The 17,634-nt window shown below is 50.8% G+C and overlaps 1 protein-coding gene across 1 annotated transcript in view; it reads left to right on the forward strand.

Moving 5' to 3' along the window:
* Window positions 1-17,634, forward strand: part of ARHGEF10 (Rho guanine nucleotide exchange factor 10) — a gene marked incomplete at both ends in the record, with an annotated part of 86,352 nt that overhangs the window by 15,083 nt on the left and 53,635 nt on the right. Inside the window, 7 exon segments of the mRNA XM_079726662.1 lie at window positions 4,846-5,034; window positions 5,684-5,979; window positions 7,640-7,695; window positions 10,125-10,201; window positions 12,222-12,278; window positions 14,397-14,560; window positions 16,828-16,944. Of these exon segments, the coding sequence (XP_079582788.1) occupies window positions 4,846-5,034; window positions 5,684-5,979; window positions 7,640-7,695; window positions 10,125-10,201; window positions 12,222-12,278; window positions 14,397-14,560; window positions 16,828-16,944 (956 nt within the window).

Consider the following 17,634-nt stretch of genomic DNA (forward strand, 5'->3'; position numbering starts at 1 on the left):
GTCAAGGAGGTGATGCCCAGACGATGCCGGGCAGCGTGGCCTCTCGGAGACAGGCCTGGGGTCCCCACGGCCCCCTGTGCGCGGGGCCGTGTCCTGGTGCTGGCCGCACGCTCCCGAGCGTGGCCCGGGCGGTGGGCTCCCTCCTACCCTCTGACTGCCGTCCCGCTCCTTCCTTCCTGGCCTTTCACTGAAACCAGCCATCGCTGTCTTCTGTGCCGTTTCGCTGTTTCTAAGGGACACCAGCATCCTCGGCACCCATGCAGGATAGGGAGCTGCCGGGCTCCGAGGTGCTCAGGGGGCATCGGCTATTGGGGGCATCAGAATACAAAAGGCAGGCCCAGAAACACCTGCACCTGGTTTTTAGGACTGTGGGTGATGTGCGTGCTGCTCAAACCTGGTGGCAGGTGCGTTGTCCTTCCAGGACACGGTCTGCTTTCCGCAGAGGAGGCCACGCCTGCCTGCCCTGCTCTCGGCAAACGCCCGGTGTCGGCCAGTGCCCACCCCCCAGGGACTCGGCCTCCCAGTCACGCCCCGAGTTCTGCAGAAACACCCGTCCACCTTCACCCCCAGAGGCACCTCTGCGCTTGGTCCCGGGAGGAGAGGGCCTGGCCCAGCAGCACCGCGTCCTGGCAGGCGGGCCTGCAAGCCTGGGACAGGCCTCGGCCCAGGGCACACGGCCAGACGCCCGGGCACCACGAGGTGGCAGCCAGGCCTGTGCGGGGACTCAGCTGGCAGGCAGCCGCGTCCGAGGTCCAGCCACAGGGATGAGATGCTTAGGCCTGTCTGCTGAGAGGGCAGCTTACATGTTCTGCCTGCGGGAAAAGCAGAGAAGAGAGAAGGCGGTACCTGTGTGGGTTGGAGGCTAACTAGCTGATTGCGGTGATTATTTCACAGAGTACAGGTGGATCAAATCATCCAGTCTGCGCCGTCAATACACAGTTTTTATTTGTCATTCATACCTCGATAAAGACGGAAGAGGACGGGCGCAGAGAGCGAAGGGTCCCTCGGGGGGCTGGCGGGGCGCTAAGGGCCGAGCAGAGTTCACCGCCTTTCCCACGAGCGCCCTCCGTCCTCTCCCCGCGGCGGGCTGCTGCCCACCCCACCCCTCGCTGCTCCAGCACCAGGTGCTGCCGGGCCCTGCTCGCCTGTGGCCTTCACGGTGGCGAGCGAGTCTCACCGGCAAGGCCTGTCGCTCCCGGGGCGCAGCCGATCTGGCCAGGCTGTTCATGGGTGACTCCCCCGACCCTGTCCCCAGGCAGGGCCCCTCTTAGCTGGGAGATGACTTGCAGCTGGGAGGAGGTGGACCACCTTCTACATGGGCCGCCTGGGAGGTTTCCTCTGGGGAGCCTGGGGAGGTCCCGCCGACGTGGGGTGTTGAGGATGCCGGGAGAGGACCAGCTCCATCATCTCCCCGGGCCGATGGCTGTTTCCTGGCTGACAGCCCAGGGCTAAGACCACGATTTAAACATGTTAGTACCATGCCTTAAACATGATTATACTCTGATACAAGATTTTCTGGGTAGTTAACACTTGTGACGATTAGCAATGGGGATAACAGCCTGGCGTCGTTTTTGATGATTCAGTGATGCTTTAGGTATAATTTCCCCCATTGTGAAAATGAAACTGTCCTCTTAAAAATTCCCTTGAGGGACTTCTCCGGTGGTGCAGTAGATAAGAATCCACCTGCCAATACAGGGGACACGAGTTGGAGCCCTGGTCCAGGAAAATCCCACATGCCGTGGAACAACTAAGCCCGTGCGCCACAACTACTGAGCCTGCGCTCTAGAGCCCGTGAGCCACAACTACTGAACCCGCGTGCCGCAGCTACTGAAGCCCACATGCCTAGAGCCTGTGCTCCACAACAAGACAAGCCACCGCATGGAGAAGCCCGAGCACAGCAGCAAAGAGTAGCCCCCGCTCGCCGCAACTAGAGAAAGTCCGTACACAGCAACAAAGACCCAATGCAGCCAAAAATAAATAAAATTAAATCTTTAAAAAAAAATTCCCTTGAACATGACAAAGGGGCTGGAAATCACCCAGGTCCGTTCTCCCCAGCATCACTGGGACACTTGTGTTTTCATCCGTTCTCTGTCTTTTCCCTCATATTTCTTTTCTGCATAATTGCAGCCATTGAATTTACATTTTTAAGATTGTTGAGTATACATTTTTGTGTCACACTTGAAACTTTACAAGTATTTTCCGTGTCACCACATAGCTTTCACAGCTGTCATTCTCAGTGGCTGCATAGTATCCTGTGCACAGTGTCATACGTGTCAGGTGAGGTAACTCTATCCATGTCCATCGTTACCTGTCCTCAGGCACCTGTGCCTTTTCCAGAAGCTTCCTTGACGACAAGTCAAATCGTCCGGGTAAAGCAGGATTTGGGAGGAGGTGGGGTGCGGCGGAGAAACCTGCGGCTTCGAGGGCTTTGCACATGGCTGCTCGGGTTTGAGCGTGGTCCCTGAGGTGTGCAAGCGGATGACCGGGGGGCATGTGTGCATCTCTCCAGGCCTCAGTTTCCTTCTCCTTTGGGATAACAGAGCTGGAGCAGCCCCGCCCTCAGGAGGTAACATCTGCGAAGCTCTTAGAGGCGGGGCCCCTGGAGGCCCTCAGAGAGTCAAGTTAGAAGATGCTCCGGGATGTAAACACCGTATTACAAGATGGTCCAGGATGTCTCAGGATGCAGAGCTCAACACCTTGATGATGGTAAAGTCACTACCAGCTAAAGCTTTTCTATAATTAATAGCAAAACAAAAAAAAAGTGAGTCGTGGTGGGGAAAGGAAGTCAGCAATGTCACCATGTTCCTGCTGCTTCGAGACAGTCCTCACCAGGTGCCCGGTGACAGTGACAAGCTCGGGCAGAAGTGAAGGACAGCGGGTGGTGTGCCAGCGGGTGACGGGGGCGGCATTGTTCCGCGACCCTGCTGCTCTGGGGCCTGGTCCCAGCTGTGACACGCAGAGCCTAGGGGCAGCAGAGGACGGCTGTGAATAGCCCCTTGTTGGTGGGGCTGTTCGCAGCCTGGTGCTTCTTAAAGCTCGCCTTCATAACAGTAAAAGGAATTAAGAAACAAATAGCCTTCATTTGAAATAAAGAGAAACATATCTTGGGTTAAGCTTGCATATTATAATCAGCTATGGTCTTACAAGCCCCAGGAACAATATGCCTAGCTCCAATCTCTGAATTTACGAATACTCTTTTATTTTTTTCCCTTAATGTGTTAATTTGTGGCACATCTTTAAAAGGTGTTCATGGGTTTTCAGCTGTCCTGGAGGGTTGTCTGCTCACAGAGGAGGGGTGACCCCTGCGGCCAGCGCTCTCCCGCTGGGAGTGCCAGGGACCCCAGCCAGTCCATCCTGATGCCCGTGGCTCCTGGTCAGTTGTGTGGACTGTGTGTGGCCTTTGGTCCTAACTTCTGCCAGGAGTTGCGAGCTGCCGGGCTGGGCTGGGACTGACGGATTTCCCCTCCCCACCGCTTTCCCTGCAGCTGCCTGCCTTTTTCTGTCCTTCTTTTGTTGCTAAATCATTAGGTACTCAGTTTATTCACTGAAATAAACTGGCGAACACATATTAGAGCAAAACATCTCTTCAACAGAAAAATAAAATTTTCCAGAACGTTTTCTAAATACACTTGTCATCATTTCCTTAAATTCATGTTTGCCAAAGGCATGTGACAGGGAAATAATACCAGTTAAATACCCCGACAAAAGTGATGGGGACAAAAACAGCTTATGTTTTGACTTAGTAACAACAAATCACGCCGGGCAGGGTTGAAATTCTTGAGAGCTCGGACTCCGAGCTACATGCTGGGGCAAACTCAGGTAGACACAGAGGATTTTAATGCCATTTCACATCTTAATTCCAGCATATGCATTTTTTTTTTCCTGAAAAAGACTTTTAAAGAAAGTCACCCCCTAGTGATTTGAGATTAGGGCAGGTACAATGTTCTGATCCTTTAAATTCAACTGACTTTTTTTTTTCTTTTAAAAGTCTGCATGAGGGACCTTATTGTTTGTCATGTAAAAGCCCTTATATGAGCAAATCCTTGCATCCCCTCCCACTTTCCCCCAAAGAGAGCAGTGTTGGAAAGAATTCTCATGACCAAGGTGACACAGGTAGCCCACAGCTGCGGATTTTAACCGTGAGGATGGTACGCCGCCCGCCGGGATGAACAGAAGGGGTGAAATCATTATACTGATCGCGTAGGAACTGCTGAATTACACGTTGTTCCTCGCCAGTTGGTTTATTTAATGTTATTCCAACTTGATTTTTACTAATGTGGTTCTAAGTCCAGGGTGTAAAATGTGGGAAGTGCTTTTTCTCTTCCTTTCTGTCTCTCCTGCTTTTTTCTTTCCAGACTGTGAGTTGTGGGTCCTTTTGAGAGGAAACCCAGATCGCTGCCCCAAAGCCTGATGGCACGAAACTCTTCCCAGTAGAAAGGCAGTGGGCCAGGGCTACCCTGTTGGCGCAGTGGTTGAAAGTCCGCCTGCCGATGCAGGGGACACGGGTTCGTGCCCCGGTCCGGGAAGATCCCACATGCCGCGGAGCGGCTGGGCCCGTGAGCCATGGCCGCTGAGCCTGCGCGTCCGGAGCCTGTGCTCCGCAACAGGAGAGGCCACAGCAGTGAGAGGCCTGCGTACCGCAAAAAAAAAAACAAAAAAAGAAAGGCAGTGGGCCAGCCCGGCGGGGGATGGGGGAAGGGCGTGTCCTGGCGCCGCCAACACCTCCGGGTGCCCATCTGGGTGCTCATCGCTGGCTGACTTTGGCTGCTGTGTGTTTAGGAGCGTGGAAGCCGTTTTCCCGGTAACAAATGCTAACACTGTGGTTTACGTTACCCTAAACTTCAGAGAATGAAGCCAAGTACGACACTAACAACAACGAGGAAGAAGAGGGGGAACAGCTGGATCTCGACGGCATAGATGAGGCTCCAGAAGCAGACAGACGGGCTCCGGGCGCCCCCGAGGCCGGGGACACGGGAGCAGACAGCCCCGCCGCCAACACCACTGTCCCCGCCACCAACACCGCGGCCGGATCAGGTGCGTCTTCGGGCCACCCAGCGACCAGCCGGCCCACCTGCGGGTTGGAACGTCCTGGGGAAGGTGGGGTCCGGGAGCCCGAGATGTGCGATGTTTCTGTGATACGATGTGAGCTGAAATGACTCAAGTTTGGCTGAGATTCTCTTATTTGTTTTCTATTTTCCATGATTTTCAGTCTTGTCTACCTACCTTTCTATTTATATTTTGGAGGAAACAGGTATTGTCATTTTCTAATAAAAATGGCCTCACCAGTTTGTCACTGTGTTGCATAAAACATTTTTTCAAAATAATGCCATTTGAGATGAAATGTAGAGGTTTAATTGATATTTTAAAATTTGGGGGTGGAGTTGGTGACTTTCATTCACTCACCGATGGTCTGGTTGGGACCGTCACCACCTGTCCACGTGGTTAGTGACCCCCCACTTCTGGCAGCTTGTCACCCATTCGCCTCATTGGAGGAGCCTCCCTGGGCTCAGCCAGGCTGCGTGCCCCGCCCCCAAGGTCGCGCTGACCCCACCGATGCCCCAAAGGACAGTGCTTCCAGGCCTGGGGGTCGCCTGGGGGTCACCTGGGGACCCCCAGCCCAGCAGGGCGTGTCGGCCGTGCCCTTGACGGCCGGGTGTCTGCCACGGTCTCCTCTCACCCTCAGGACACGAAAATGGGACGGGAGCCGACACAGACGCCCTGGCGGAACCACTGAGACCCGGGGGCCCGACGAGAGTCAACCCCTACTCCGTCATCGACATCACACCCCTCCATGAGGACCAGCCGCCGCCTCCGGACCCGGAGGCCGAGGGGGAGGGCGGGGGCCTGCACGTGCCCAGCGGGTACTCGGTGCCTGTGCCCTGCGGCTACGCCGTGCCCTCCGGCCTGCCCCTGCTGCTGCCCGCCTACTCCAGCCCTGTCCTCACCCCCGCGGGCCCCGCAGGTAGCGCTGCCGCACCTGTGCCACCCCTCGCGGGGGGGGGAGGGTAGAAGGCACGCTCCGTCTCTCAGGGCAGACTGCACACCTGGGGCGTGCGTGTGCGTGCGTGTGTAGCAGGCACATGAGGACCCGGGAGAGGGGCAGGAGTCGGGAGAATCAGGAGGTTCCTCGGGAAGCCGGGCAGGTGCAGGGAGCCTGTCCCCGCACCTGTGATATCGGCTGTCGGGGGCCGCGGTGCTGAGGGGGCCCAGCTCCGTGACCGGGGTTTTGGTTCAGTGAGTCACGGCTTTCACCTCCACTTAGCGGGAAGGAGCAGGTGTGTAGCTTCGAGGACGTGGTTTAAGCAGCCGCCTCCGTCATCTGCGCAGATGACCCTTGGCTGCGTTGCTTCAGCATCAGCTGCTTCTGCAGGGCTTGAGTTTTTAGGTGTAAAGGGAGAGTGTGTGTCTCCCCGAAAGTCACATGTTGAAACCTAACAAACACCCAAGGTGACGGTGTCAGGAGTGATGAGGTCATGAGGATGGACCCCCATGCATAGGTTCAGGGCCCTGATAAAGGACCCCAGAGAGCCCCCAGCCCTTCCTCCAAGTGAGGACACAGAGAGATGGTCTATGAACCAGGAAGGGACCTCACCAGACACTGCACCTGCCGGCGCCTTGACCTTGCTCGTCCAGCCTCCAGGCTGTTGTCCATAAGCTGCGCAGACGGCGGTGCTTTGTGGGAGCAGCCGGGGCCCGGGTGTGCGGCTCACCGTTGTCCCGGCCGAAGCCCGTGGGCAGTTGCCACTCCCTCCTCCCCTCCCACCTCCCGCACGTCCAGGTCAGGAGGGCAGCTGAAGACACAAACCATCCCTCCTCTGGAGAGGGGCAGTCGGTTCTGGACAACAGCCTGGAGGCTGGACGTGCAAGGTCAAGGCGCCGGCAGGTGCGGTGTCTGGTGAGGTCCCTTCCTGGTTCATAGACCATCTTCTCTCTGTGTCCTCCCTTGGAGGAAGGGCTGGGGGCTCTCTGGGGTCCTTTATCAGGGCCCTGAACCTATGAGCCCAGTAAAGGCATCTCGGCTGAGTTTTCCCTTCTCTCACCTGCTCTGCTTCCGTGTTCTGTGCTGGGACGCACCGTGAGGACTGTCCCAGGTGTGGACGTCCTGATGGGCAGGAGTAGCCCCGAGGACACTGGTGTCACAGAAGCAGCATGATCAGGACATATTTGTGTGAAACTTCAGTAAGAGGGTTCTTTCCTTCCCAGTTAAGGCAATTGAGGAAAACAGGGAGTTTGGTTGTCAGGTACCACCAACGTCAGTACTTCTTCCTTGGGAATCTTTTGAGCTTGTCATGTAGACACATTTTCAAGTAAATCACAATTGCAAATTCCCATGAAAACTTAAGAAACAGGAGAGAATTATGGTGTTTCTCTAGCTTGGTTTCTTTGGGCACCGTTTTATTTCAGGTAGTTTCATAAGACCTTTGGGTGTCACTCTTCATCATAATCCTATTTTGAATACGTTTGATCTAAAAACTGAAAACCTTAAATCTATCAGTTGATCATCTTCACAATAAGGTAAACCTCTCATTGATAAGAAAGGAAAATATGAAACCATTTTGAGGATAAAAAACAACTTCCTCACCATTTCTTTCGGGCATAAAACAATGTGAACTTTTTCTCTTTCCTGGCAGAGACACAGGAGGGAACAGAAGACAGCCAGTTGAATTCCTTGAGTTCTGAGGATCCAACCAACAGGTATCTTTACTAATTTTCCACGGATGTTCTGAGTCCCGACCTTTTCCCGAAATGTCGTGCGCAGTGATTCCGAGGCTCTCACTGCCCAGGCCCCTCCCCTGCCCCGTGGTCTTTCTGCCCTCTCGCCAAGGGACCCCAGATCGGGTCTTCCTGAACACTAGGACTCTTTAAGACGTTAACATTATGCTTTGCAGAAAAAGAGAAAACTGCGGGTCCACAGCCACAGAGAGCTGGATGACGCGCCACTCCCGTCTCCCTGCCAGAGACGTTCAGAGTCCTTAACCTTGTAAAGGTTCTCAGAATCCCGAGGGGGAGAAAGGATCTTTAACTTTGTCGAACCCAGCTTTCATCTAAAATTCTTGAAACTGACTTGATTATAAGCCTTTCTTTCATGCCACTTGCCTTCACAAATGCTGTTGCATCTGCTCGAAATTCCCAGGAAAATCCCCTCCCCTAGGCAAACTCCTACTCACCCTTCAAAACCCAGCTTCAGTGTCTCGTTTCATGAAACTGTCCTCCTCTGCGCTTCCAGAGCTGTGTGCACACACCTGCATTCTAATTGATGGCTTTGTGCTCTCACTGTTATTTCTGTGTCCCTTTCTGCTACTAGATTGAATTCTTCAAAGACAAAGACCAGGTTTTACCAAGTCTTAGAGCACCTACCACCTAGCATGGGAACATGCTTGGTGCATGGTAGGTGTGTTTATTTTTTTGTTTTTAAACGGCCCTATCGAGATATAATTCCCATACCATAGTACTTTTCACTTATTTAAAGTGGACCATTCTGTGGTTTTTGGTATATTGCATTATTCATTTTTAAATTGTGGCAAAAATATATACTATAAAATTTGCCATTTTAACCATTTTAAAGTTTAAAATCTGGTGGCATTAAATACATTTACATTGTTCTGCAACCATCACCACTATCTACTTTTGAAACTTTCATCATCTCGAACAGAAACCCTACCCACAATCCCCCCTCTTCCCAGCTCCTGTAACCTTTATTCTGCATTCCGTCTCCATGAATTTGCCTACTCTAGGTAACTCATATAATTGGAATTGTACAGTATTTGTCCTTTTGTGTCTGGTTCATTTCACTCGGCACCATGTTTTCCAGGTTCATCCGTATTGCAGTGTGTGTTGGAATTTCCTTCCTGTTTAAGGCTCAGTAATATTCCATTGTGTGTATATACCACATTTCGTTTATCTTCCCATCTACTGATGGACACTTGGTCATTTCCACCTTTTGGCTACTGTAAATAACGCTGCTGTGAACGTTGGCCTACAGGTATCTATTCAGGTCCCTGCTCTCAATTCCTTTGGGTACATACCTAGGAGTGGAATTGCTGGATCACACAGTAATCCTATGTTTAACTTTCTGAGGAACAGCCAAACTTTTTTGCATCACAGCTTGCACCATTTTACATTCCCACCAGCTGTGTGTGAGGGCTCCAATTTTTCTAAGCTTACTAAACGTATTTCCTGCTTTTTAAAATCATCGCCATCCTGGTGAGTGTGAAGTGGTACCTCGTGGTGGTTTTGATTTGTGTTTCCTTGATGACTAATGATGTTGAGCATCTTTTCTGTGCTTATTGGCCATTTGCATGTCTTCTTTGGAGAAATGTTATTCAAGTCCTTTTGCCCATTTTTGAATTGGGTTTGTTGTTGGGTTGTAGGTATTTTTTTATATAGTCTCAGTATTAACCCCCTATCAGATAAGTGATTCATGAATTTTCTTCCTTTCTGTGGGTTGTCTTTTCATTCTCTTGGTAGTGTCCTTTGGGGCACAAAAGTTTTTAATTTTGTTGAAGCCCAGTTTATCTATTTTTTCATATTATTGCCTGTGTTTTTGTTGTCCTGTCCAATAAATCATTGGCAAAACCAATGTCCTGAAGCTTTTTCGTCGTTTACTTCTGAGAGTTTTATAATTGTAGCTCTTAAGCCTGGGGGGTGTGTTCTGTAGAGGTCTGGTGGGTCCAGTTGGTCGGTAGTGCTGTTTACATCCTCTGTTTCCTTATTGATCTCCTGCCTGGTTTTTCTATCCAATATTGAAAGTGCTGTACTGAAGTCTGCCCTGTTGCTGGAGCTGAGAGGCCCAAGTCTCACTTGGGTGTGTCCGTACAACCCAGCATCGTTTGGGGCACATAGTGGACCCTCTGCAAGATCTGAGAAACAGGAGGACGAGTCAGGCCTCTTGGGACAGGGACTGCATTTCTTCATGTCCTGTTGCACTGGATGCTGTGCTAGACATGTGGTGTGTGTGTGGTAGGCGTTCAAAAGCACTTATTTATACATGGTTGTGGAGGAACTCTTGAACCTGGCATATCCCGTAATGCTACCTGGGAAAGTGCCCAACTTGCATGCACAGTGACTTTTTAATCACTAGAGGGATTGTCAACATCCTGACGTTCTGGTGTGTTTTCTTTCAGTGAAGGTCCAGTCCATAAGGAGGACAGTGCCCTCACCCGGTGGGTTGCAGATCCGGCCAATACAGCCTGGATGGAAAGTGAGTACCACGGCCGCCGGGAGTCTGGAGGGCCACCCCTGAGCCCCCCTGGGACAGTGTGTATTTGTCAGCCTCAGCCAATTATTCTCTTGTCCTGCGTCCATTCACCTGAAGTACTGACCAGAGCTGACTGTGTAGATGCTTCCCCAGGGCCCCGTGAAGCTGTCACTTTGTCTCCCATCAGATCATCTCTGCTCTCTGCATCCCAGCATCTCCCTCTTCCTGATTGATTCTTTCTAGTACAGATCTTGGTTTTTGTCATAAAAGTTAGAGATTTGGGGACTGAGGCATTAACAAGACATTCTTTCTTGTGATCCCCAATGAGATGATTTCTCATGGTGCCGTTTTGAAGAGGGAGTGGTGGATGCTTAAGCCAGGCCACTGACCAGATGGTACAGCAGACCTTCTATTCCATGTGTGGTGTAGAAAGCAGAGCTAATTTTGTTTTTTATTATTTTTTTTAAGTGAGGCTTTTCTAATTATCCCTTTTACTATCCACTGGCTCACTAATTTCTGTGTAATTCTCTTATATGATTGACTTACAAGGTAGAACCATCTTAATCTCCTAATTATTAAATTCTCCCCTGGAATGTTTCATTCTGGTTTTAATCATGACATTGTCAGAACAAACAACTCAGCATAAGTAGATGCTTCTACTAAGGGGCTATTACCTCTGGATCCTTACAGGATTAAGTTGTCACCTCACTATCCTCAAGCAATTTTATTTCCCAGGTAAAATCTGACGTTCTCCCATGACTCGTTTTTATTAGTAGAACAGCTGTATTTGAAAGTAAGGTCTGTACATCAGCAGCCCCCCACACTGTCTAACGGGGGTGCAAATACCGTGGTCACAGTCGAGAAACATTGTTCCGGGACAGCAAGCCTCTCTGACGTGGGAGCTTGAGCACAGGACGAGAAGAAGCTGGGTCCTGGGAATGTGGGGAGGGGACGGTGGCCGCACGTCAGAGGAGGGCGAGGCTGTATTTATGTCATCTTGGCTTGCGTTGGTTAGTAACCAGTCACCTTCGTGGGTTCCAGGATGGAGGACCCTGTAGTTTGGTTGGCCTCCCTGTAGAGCATGGAGCTCTTACGAATACATGCATGAACTTCAAACCCCATTGATCTCCTGGAGGACCACTGACACTCACATGGAGTATCTGCCTGGGGAGGATCCCTCCTTTTTTTTTTTTTTTTTTTTTTTTTAAAGAAAACACCTTACAGTTTCCTAGGATGCTAACGTTTCACGTAATGCAGTTTGAGAGGTTTTGTCCTCAAAGCTCAGCAATGTTTTTTTTTGTTTTTTTTTTTTTTTTGTGGTACGCACGCCTCTCACTGTTGTGGCCTCTCCCGTTGCGGAGCACAGGCTCCGGACGCGCAGGCTCAGCGGCCATGGCTCACGGGCCCAGCCGCTCCGCGGCATGTGGGATCCTCCCGGACCGGGGCACGAACCCGTGTCCCCTGCATCGGCAGGTGGACTCTCAACCACTGCGCCACCAGGGAAGCCCCAAAGCTCAGCATTTTTATACGCGCGTGTGGCCACGTTTCATCTGCAGGGGTGAAAAATGAGATGAAGCCATCGGTTGATTTTAAAGCTTCCTACCCGACAGCAGCAGTGAAGCTGTTCCTTTGTTTCTGAGACTGCACGCCACCTTTGTAATTTTTGTGTATCAGAACACATCAACTGCATAAAGTTAAAAATGTTTATAAAGAGCCGCGTAGAGACGTGTAATTTAATGCAAAATCATGGAATAAATTGGCTTGGAGACCATAAAACTCCTGTTGGATACATTTCACAACCGCTTTGTTTAGAGATGTCCTTCCATCCCAAGGAAATGTTCTGCCCTAAAAACAGTGCTCATGCTTTGGTAAGGCCCCATGAGTCATCCTTATCATAACACTAACTTCTTGAGTAGCTGTAGCATCACAGGAGTCTGTAGCTCCGTGCAGGATGTGCAGGAAGTGCAGGATGTTCTCCCTGGGTCGGGGTCGGTTTTTAAAGTTTCCCTTCCTTTTCTTCCAGATCCGGAAGAAGCCATTTATGATGACGTGCCAAGAGAAAATTCAGACTCTGAGCCAGGTTTGATTTTTGTCTGGGGTGGAGTTTTATGAGATGCAGTTTACCGTCTTTCCCTCCGGATGTAGGCGGGCAGGCAGAAGCCTTAGGTGCACAGCTGTGTGTGTCTGTAATCACGTTTTGTAAGGTTACGGTGTCTCACCGAAGCTGTGCGGTACAGTTTTGTGTGTGCACATGTTTATATCCCAGCCCTCAAGGTAGGGTAATTTTCCTCAGTTACCCTAAAAAGAAGCAGGAGGAGTTACAGATGTGAAAAATATGAATGGGAAGGGAAGAAACATGGAGGCTTGAAGTGCCAGCATGTCTCTAATAAATGATATACAGGAAGTCATGCAGGAAGGAATTACTAAGAATTTTCCAGAATTACAGATGTAAGTTCCCGGATTATAGAAATACGAATTCAAAGCAGGTTGAGCGTGAATCCGCCGCGAGGCATGTACAATTCCAACTGCCGAGCACAGCCCACTGTGAATATCTTAACAGCAACAGGAGCGAGGGCGCAGTCACCCGGGAGGAACTGCAATCTGGGGAAAACAGCAGCTTCTTGACAGGCTGGGACACAGCAGGATGTTCCCAAAATGCTGAAGAAAACTCGGTGTCTGGCCCACATCTTCACATCCAACTAAAGTCCTGTCCTTTAACAAGAGAGAAACAGGCAACCTCAGACGCAGATTGGAGAGCTTGACCACTTGTAGACCCTAGAGGAATAGTTCAAGGAAAGGGGTACTGAACCCCATAGAAGGCAGGCAAGAGTAGTGAGCAAGTGAACTGACCCCCTCTGATCCCCCTGAGGGTGTTCGCACAAGCTTAGGGCCCCCTTTGCCCGAAAGGCGTGATGCAGAGCAACCCCAAATGAAATGTCAGGGAAACACGTCTGGCAGCATCTCAGCAAACAAGCCAAAGCCCATCCTAACCCTGGAGGTTTGTCTCCAGAGTTCAGGTATCTTTCAACATCGGCTGGTTCTTTAGGTGTCATTTCCCACAGAACCAGGCGAAGGACACGAACCATACGCTCATCCTGATACACGCTTAGAAGGTACTTGGTACCATGCCTTCCAGTGTTCAAAACTCCTGATAGGAGGGAACTTTCCCAGCCCAATAGAGGACATGTTCTTCAAACCGACGGCAAACTTCCTAATTAAAAGCGTGGATTCATGTATTCATCCCACAAATGCTTTGGACGCTGTCAGGTCCCCAGCACTGTTAGGGCCTCAGCTAATGGAGGCCTCCTCCCGAGATTCCTACGTGACAGGAGACCCGTGCTTACCTTCGGCCCTCTTTCTACATAAACCTGCCAGGTCCTTAGAGTAAGTGTGCTCCGGGGTAGTCATTTAAGTCCCTGCTGCAAATAACGTGGAGACTAAAGGCAGGTTGCTGTAAAACCAAGTTTGAAATGCATTTTTGAGTAAATGATCCTCCCTGGTAGACCTTTCCCAGCGCAGATGGGCTGATCTGGTGTCTCAGAAACCAAACGGCAAGAAAAGGCGGGCTGGCGGTGCCCCTGCTGAAGGTGACAGCTGTTCCGTTAGACCGGTGTGTCCCCTCTGCCGGCAGCGCCTTTGGCATCGTATCTGGCGGCGTATACAGATGTGCTCTTCATTAATTCTAAGACGACTGATGTGATGAAGATATTTAAATACAGTTAACAGGTTATAGGTACTATGGGCTAGTTTTAGCACGAAAGCAAAAATTATAATTGTTTGCGGTAAGCTTCACTTGCATTCATATTGAAATATCTCTATCATCCATCTGTCTGTGATCTGTTAATCTGTCTGTATGTCTAATCTGTTTCTATTCCATACGTTTATCTAAAGAAAAATCTTCCTTTGTCAGAAGTTCTCTATGGGCAAGACGTCATTTGGTATAACTGTGGTGGCGTCTCATAGACCAGTGGTCCTCAGGACGCGGATGGGGCTGGGCGTTTATCAGAGCTTTGCCACCCCACGCCCATCAGTCCAGCGCCTTTCCGGGGCGGGGGCGCCACACCTGAGGTTCCGTTCCTCCCAGCTTTTCCGAGGTGCCAGCTCCCAGCGATGTGGTCCGATGACGAACCTGCACAAACAGAACAATAGCCAGTGAGGGTCTACGTTTTAAATTTCCTTTTGGCATTTATGCATTCAGATGAAATGATTTATGATGATGTTGAGAATGGAGATGAAGGTGGCAACAGCTCCCTGGAGTACGGGTGGAGCTCGAGCGAATTCGAGAGCTACGGGGAGCAGAGTGACTCAGAGAGCAGAAACGGGGTCCCCCAGTCCTTCCTGCGCAGCGACCACAAAAAGCAGGTACGTGTCCGGTCTGTGCGCCTGAGAGAGAAAACGTTCTCACGTGGACGTGCGGACGGGACTCTAAGATGTCATTTTCATTCACATACTATTTTAAACGGTCGTTTTTTAAGCCGTTGATATGTACTTTGAGAAAAGCATGAGGTGTTGGCAAAAGAGAAGGCGCCCCTTATTTCACATCATAGAATCTCGGCAGGATGGGAAAATTAAATTTATGTAAACTAAATCCCTCCAGAGGCCCTAAGCGAGTTCGCTATCTTGAATTACTTACGTAAATAAGCATTCCCTGGATATTTGTGTTGCGTACACATAAGGCTGTCTGTGCCCAGCCCGCTGCATGGATGGAGCCTGGCCGGGTGGGACACAGCACAGCCCTGCTGTCCTTTACGGGATGTTTTGAACCTCAGTGTTCTCGACACAAACAGGAAGATATAAAAATAGAACATGTTACAAAAGGATGTCACAGGACGAAAGCGCCCGAGCCGCCCAGGAGCAGCCTTAAAGGGAGGGAGGGTGTGTGTGTGTGAAGCTCCCGAGATGAGGGTCCAGGGAGAAGCTTCAGGTTGCAGGAGTGGATTCCAGGGCTGGAGGTTGGAGGGTGGGGACCTGAGAGAGGCTCTGCTGAGGGAAATCACCCCACTGAGGTGTCCGGTGTCCAGGGGTGACTGGCCACCCCAAATACTCTTGTCGTTGGGTGTTTTGGCTATTGGTAAAAGGGTGATTCACACTGCTGTCCATGGTCACGTCAGCGCGCTCCATGTCCTTTCTGCGTGAGGTCTAGATGCAGGCTGCACGCTGGTGGATGCTGTGGCAAGTGCCTCGTCATCGCAGCAGAATCGATAAGTCACGGCACGATCGATCAGTTACGCCTCCCCCTGCCTGCAGCCCCGTAACCAGGCCGCTGGGCCCCTGGACGTGGCCTCCACGTCGGTGCGGCTTACAGGGCGCGTAGTGTTCGCATAGTCTGTAGTCTGTAGTCTGGAATCTTGTCCTGAAACTCAAGAAGACTCTACCAGTTGGTGGGGGTCAACCCACCTACTCAATATTATTAACAAGCTTTCCCCAGAACTTAGCTGTCTCTGTCACCAGAGTTATTACAGCTGAAACTTAAGCAGCGAATGAAGCTACAGCTGTACTTTTAAACGGAGCTGGTAACTAAGGTGACACTTGGCTTGTTACAGCCGAGTCCAACATTCCAGGTTTAAATGGAGATTTTAAATACGGCACTGGGGCCTGATTTCAGCAGGATGGGGCACCCAGTGGGGCCTTGGAGAGCGGTTAAAACGCTCGTAAATTTCGTCTTCAGCGGGCCTGGCGGATGACGTGCAAACTGGGCTGGTCAGGCGATGGCCCCTGAGCCGTGGGCACAATTACTGAGTGGAGACTCTGCCCTCTTGGCTGTCCAGCTGGACCCGTGTTCCCAGATGCACCACCAGCAGTGCCGATAGAGGAGGCCGGGTGGCCCAGCAGCAGAGACGGTGGAGGGCCAGCCCCGGGTGGCCGTGAGCGCAGAGTCCTCACCAGGTCCAGCACGCGTCCGTGCTGCGGGGCAGCGTCCCGAGGGCAGCTCTAAGGAGTACCAAGTTTCCTAGTTTAAAAAGTCGTATTTCAGAAGCTGCCAAAATGACACTGTAAGTCGTTTAAGACTCACCCATAGTCTCAGATTTTATTAAAAAATTGCTGAGGTGTCCTTGTCTGGGTTGACACGGGAAACACTCACTAAGGAGCAGGGGCCTCGGTTTGCATGTTGGAGACGTTTGTGATCACGTGAGGAGTGAATTACAAGATTTCACCCCATTCCCGTGGGCTGCAGAGAAAGTTATGTCAGTTTGCAGACTTAAACATCTACGTGGTCATCCCCAAATCATTTCCCCCATCAATACAATCTTGAATTCAAGCTTCTTTTGCTTTGGTGCTGACACAACAGAATCATTTTATATATATTTCTACAGTTTTGATCGTTTTCATTTCACCAAAACGTAAAGGCGCGATGGTGCCCACATTTTTCTGTGCATTTACTTGCTCTTGTTTAGCATAGAAGAGTCTCCAGTCTGGCTCACCTGGAGTCTGTCTTCTGATGATGTGTTTTCCTCACTCATGTGTTTATTTCTCGAGAGCCGGTGGGCTAGGAGGGGGGGCCCGGGGCAGTAGGACCTTGGTGCGTGAACATCACCCACCAGACGCTGCTCAAGTCCTTTCAATGTAAGATTGTCTCAAAGCACCAGAAAGAGCGTGTTGTGAAAAGCTTGTATCTCTTTGTACTGTAGCTTTCCCATGACCTAACCCGCTTAAAGGAGCACTATGAGAAAAAGATGAGACATTTGGTGGCAAACGCGGTGGGCGCGGTAGAGATTCAGCAGCTAAAGCACAAACATGAACTGAAGGTAGTGTGGTTCACGCTGAAAACGCTTCTGCAAAAACAGACTGTCCTTTAACGAGAAAACTCAGCCCCAGAGCTTCCCAGTTCTGCCGGGGTGGTGGTTCTCACGGTGCGGTCCAGGGAACCCCAGGGCCACCTGGACAGTGGCGAGTTGCTGTCAATTCCGGGGTATCCTTCGCCTCTGTACCCCCCCGTCCCCCCACGTGTGGACGGAGGCCCCAGGGCGTGACCCACGCCTGCTGGGACGTGGGACCCACCGTCTCCACGCCAGACACGAGGCAGCTTCCCCCACGTGCAAAACAATGCACCTTTTTTGTTATTTTGGAAAATGTAGTAATTTTTCATCAAACGTTACCTGAGACAAAATGTCATAGGTTTAATATTTTTTAATGAATATTAATAAAAATATTCAACATTTTTCTCAATTTTAACTCCTTATGTAGTATAACATAGATGAAGCAGGTAAACCAGAGCCGTTTGGGCTGCTCGATGACTTTTCTGAGTGTGAAGGGCTCCTGAGACCACAAAGTCGAGAACTGCTGGGTGTGAATGTCGTGGTGTCCACTGTTTGAGATGTTTTAAAAGGGCACTGTCAAGTAACCTTTCCTTCAGTGGGATCTTCGTCCTTCTGACGTTTGTGATTTGTTCACACGTGTTGAAAGGCACTTACCTGAGGCAGGTGTTCACTCAGAAA

Source organism: Hyperoodon ampullatus (assembly GCF_949752795.1).
Source record: "Hyperoodon ampullatus genome assembly, chromosome: 20".
In the NCBI taxonomy this organism is placed as follows: Eukaryota; Metazoa; Chordata; class Mammalia; order Artiodactyla; family Ziphiidae; genus Hyperoodon; species Hyperoodon ampullatus.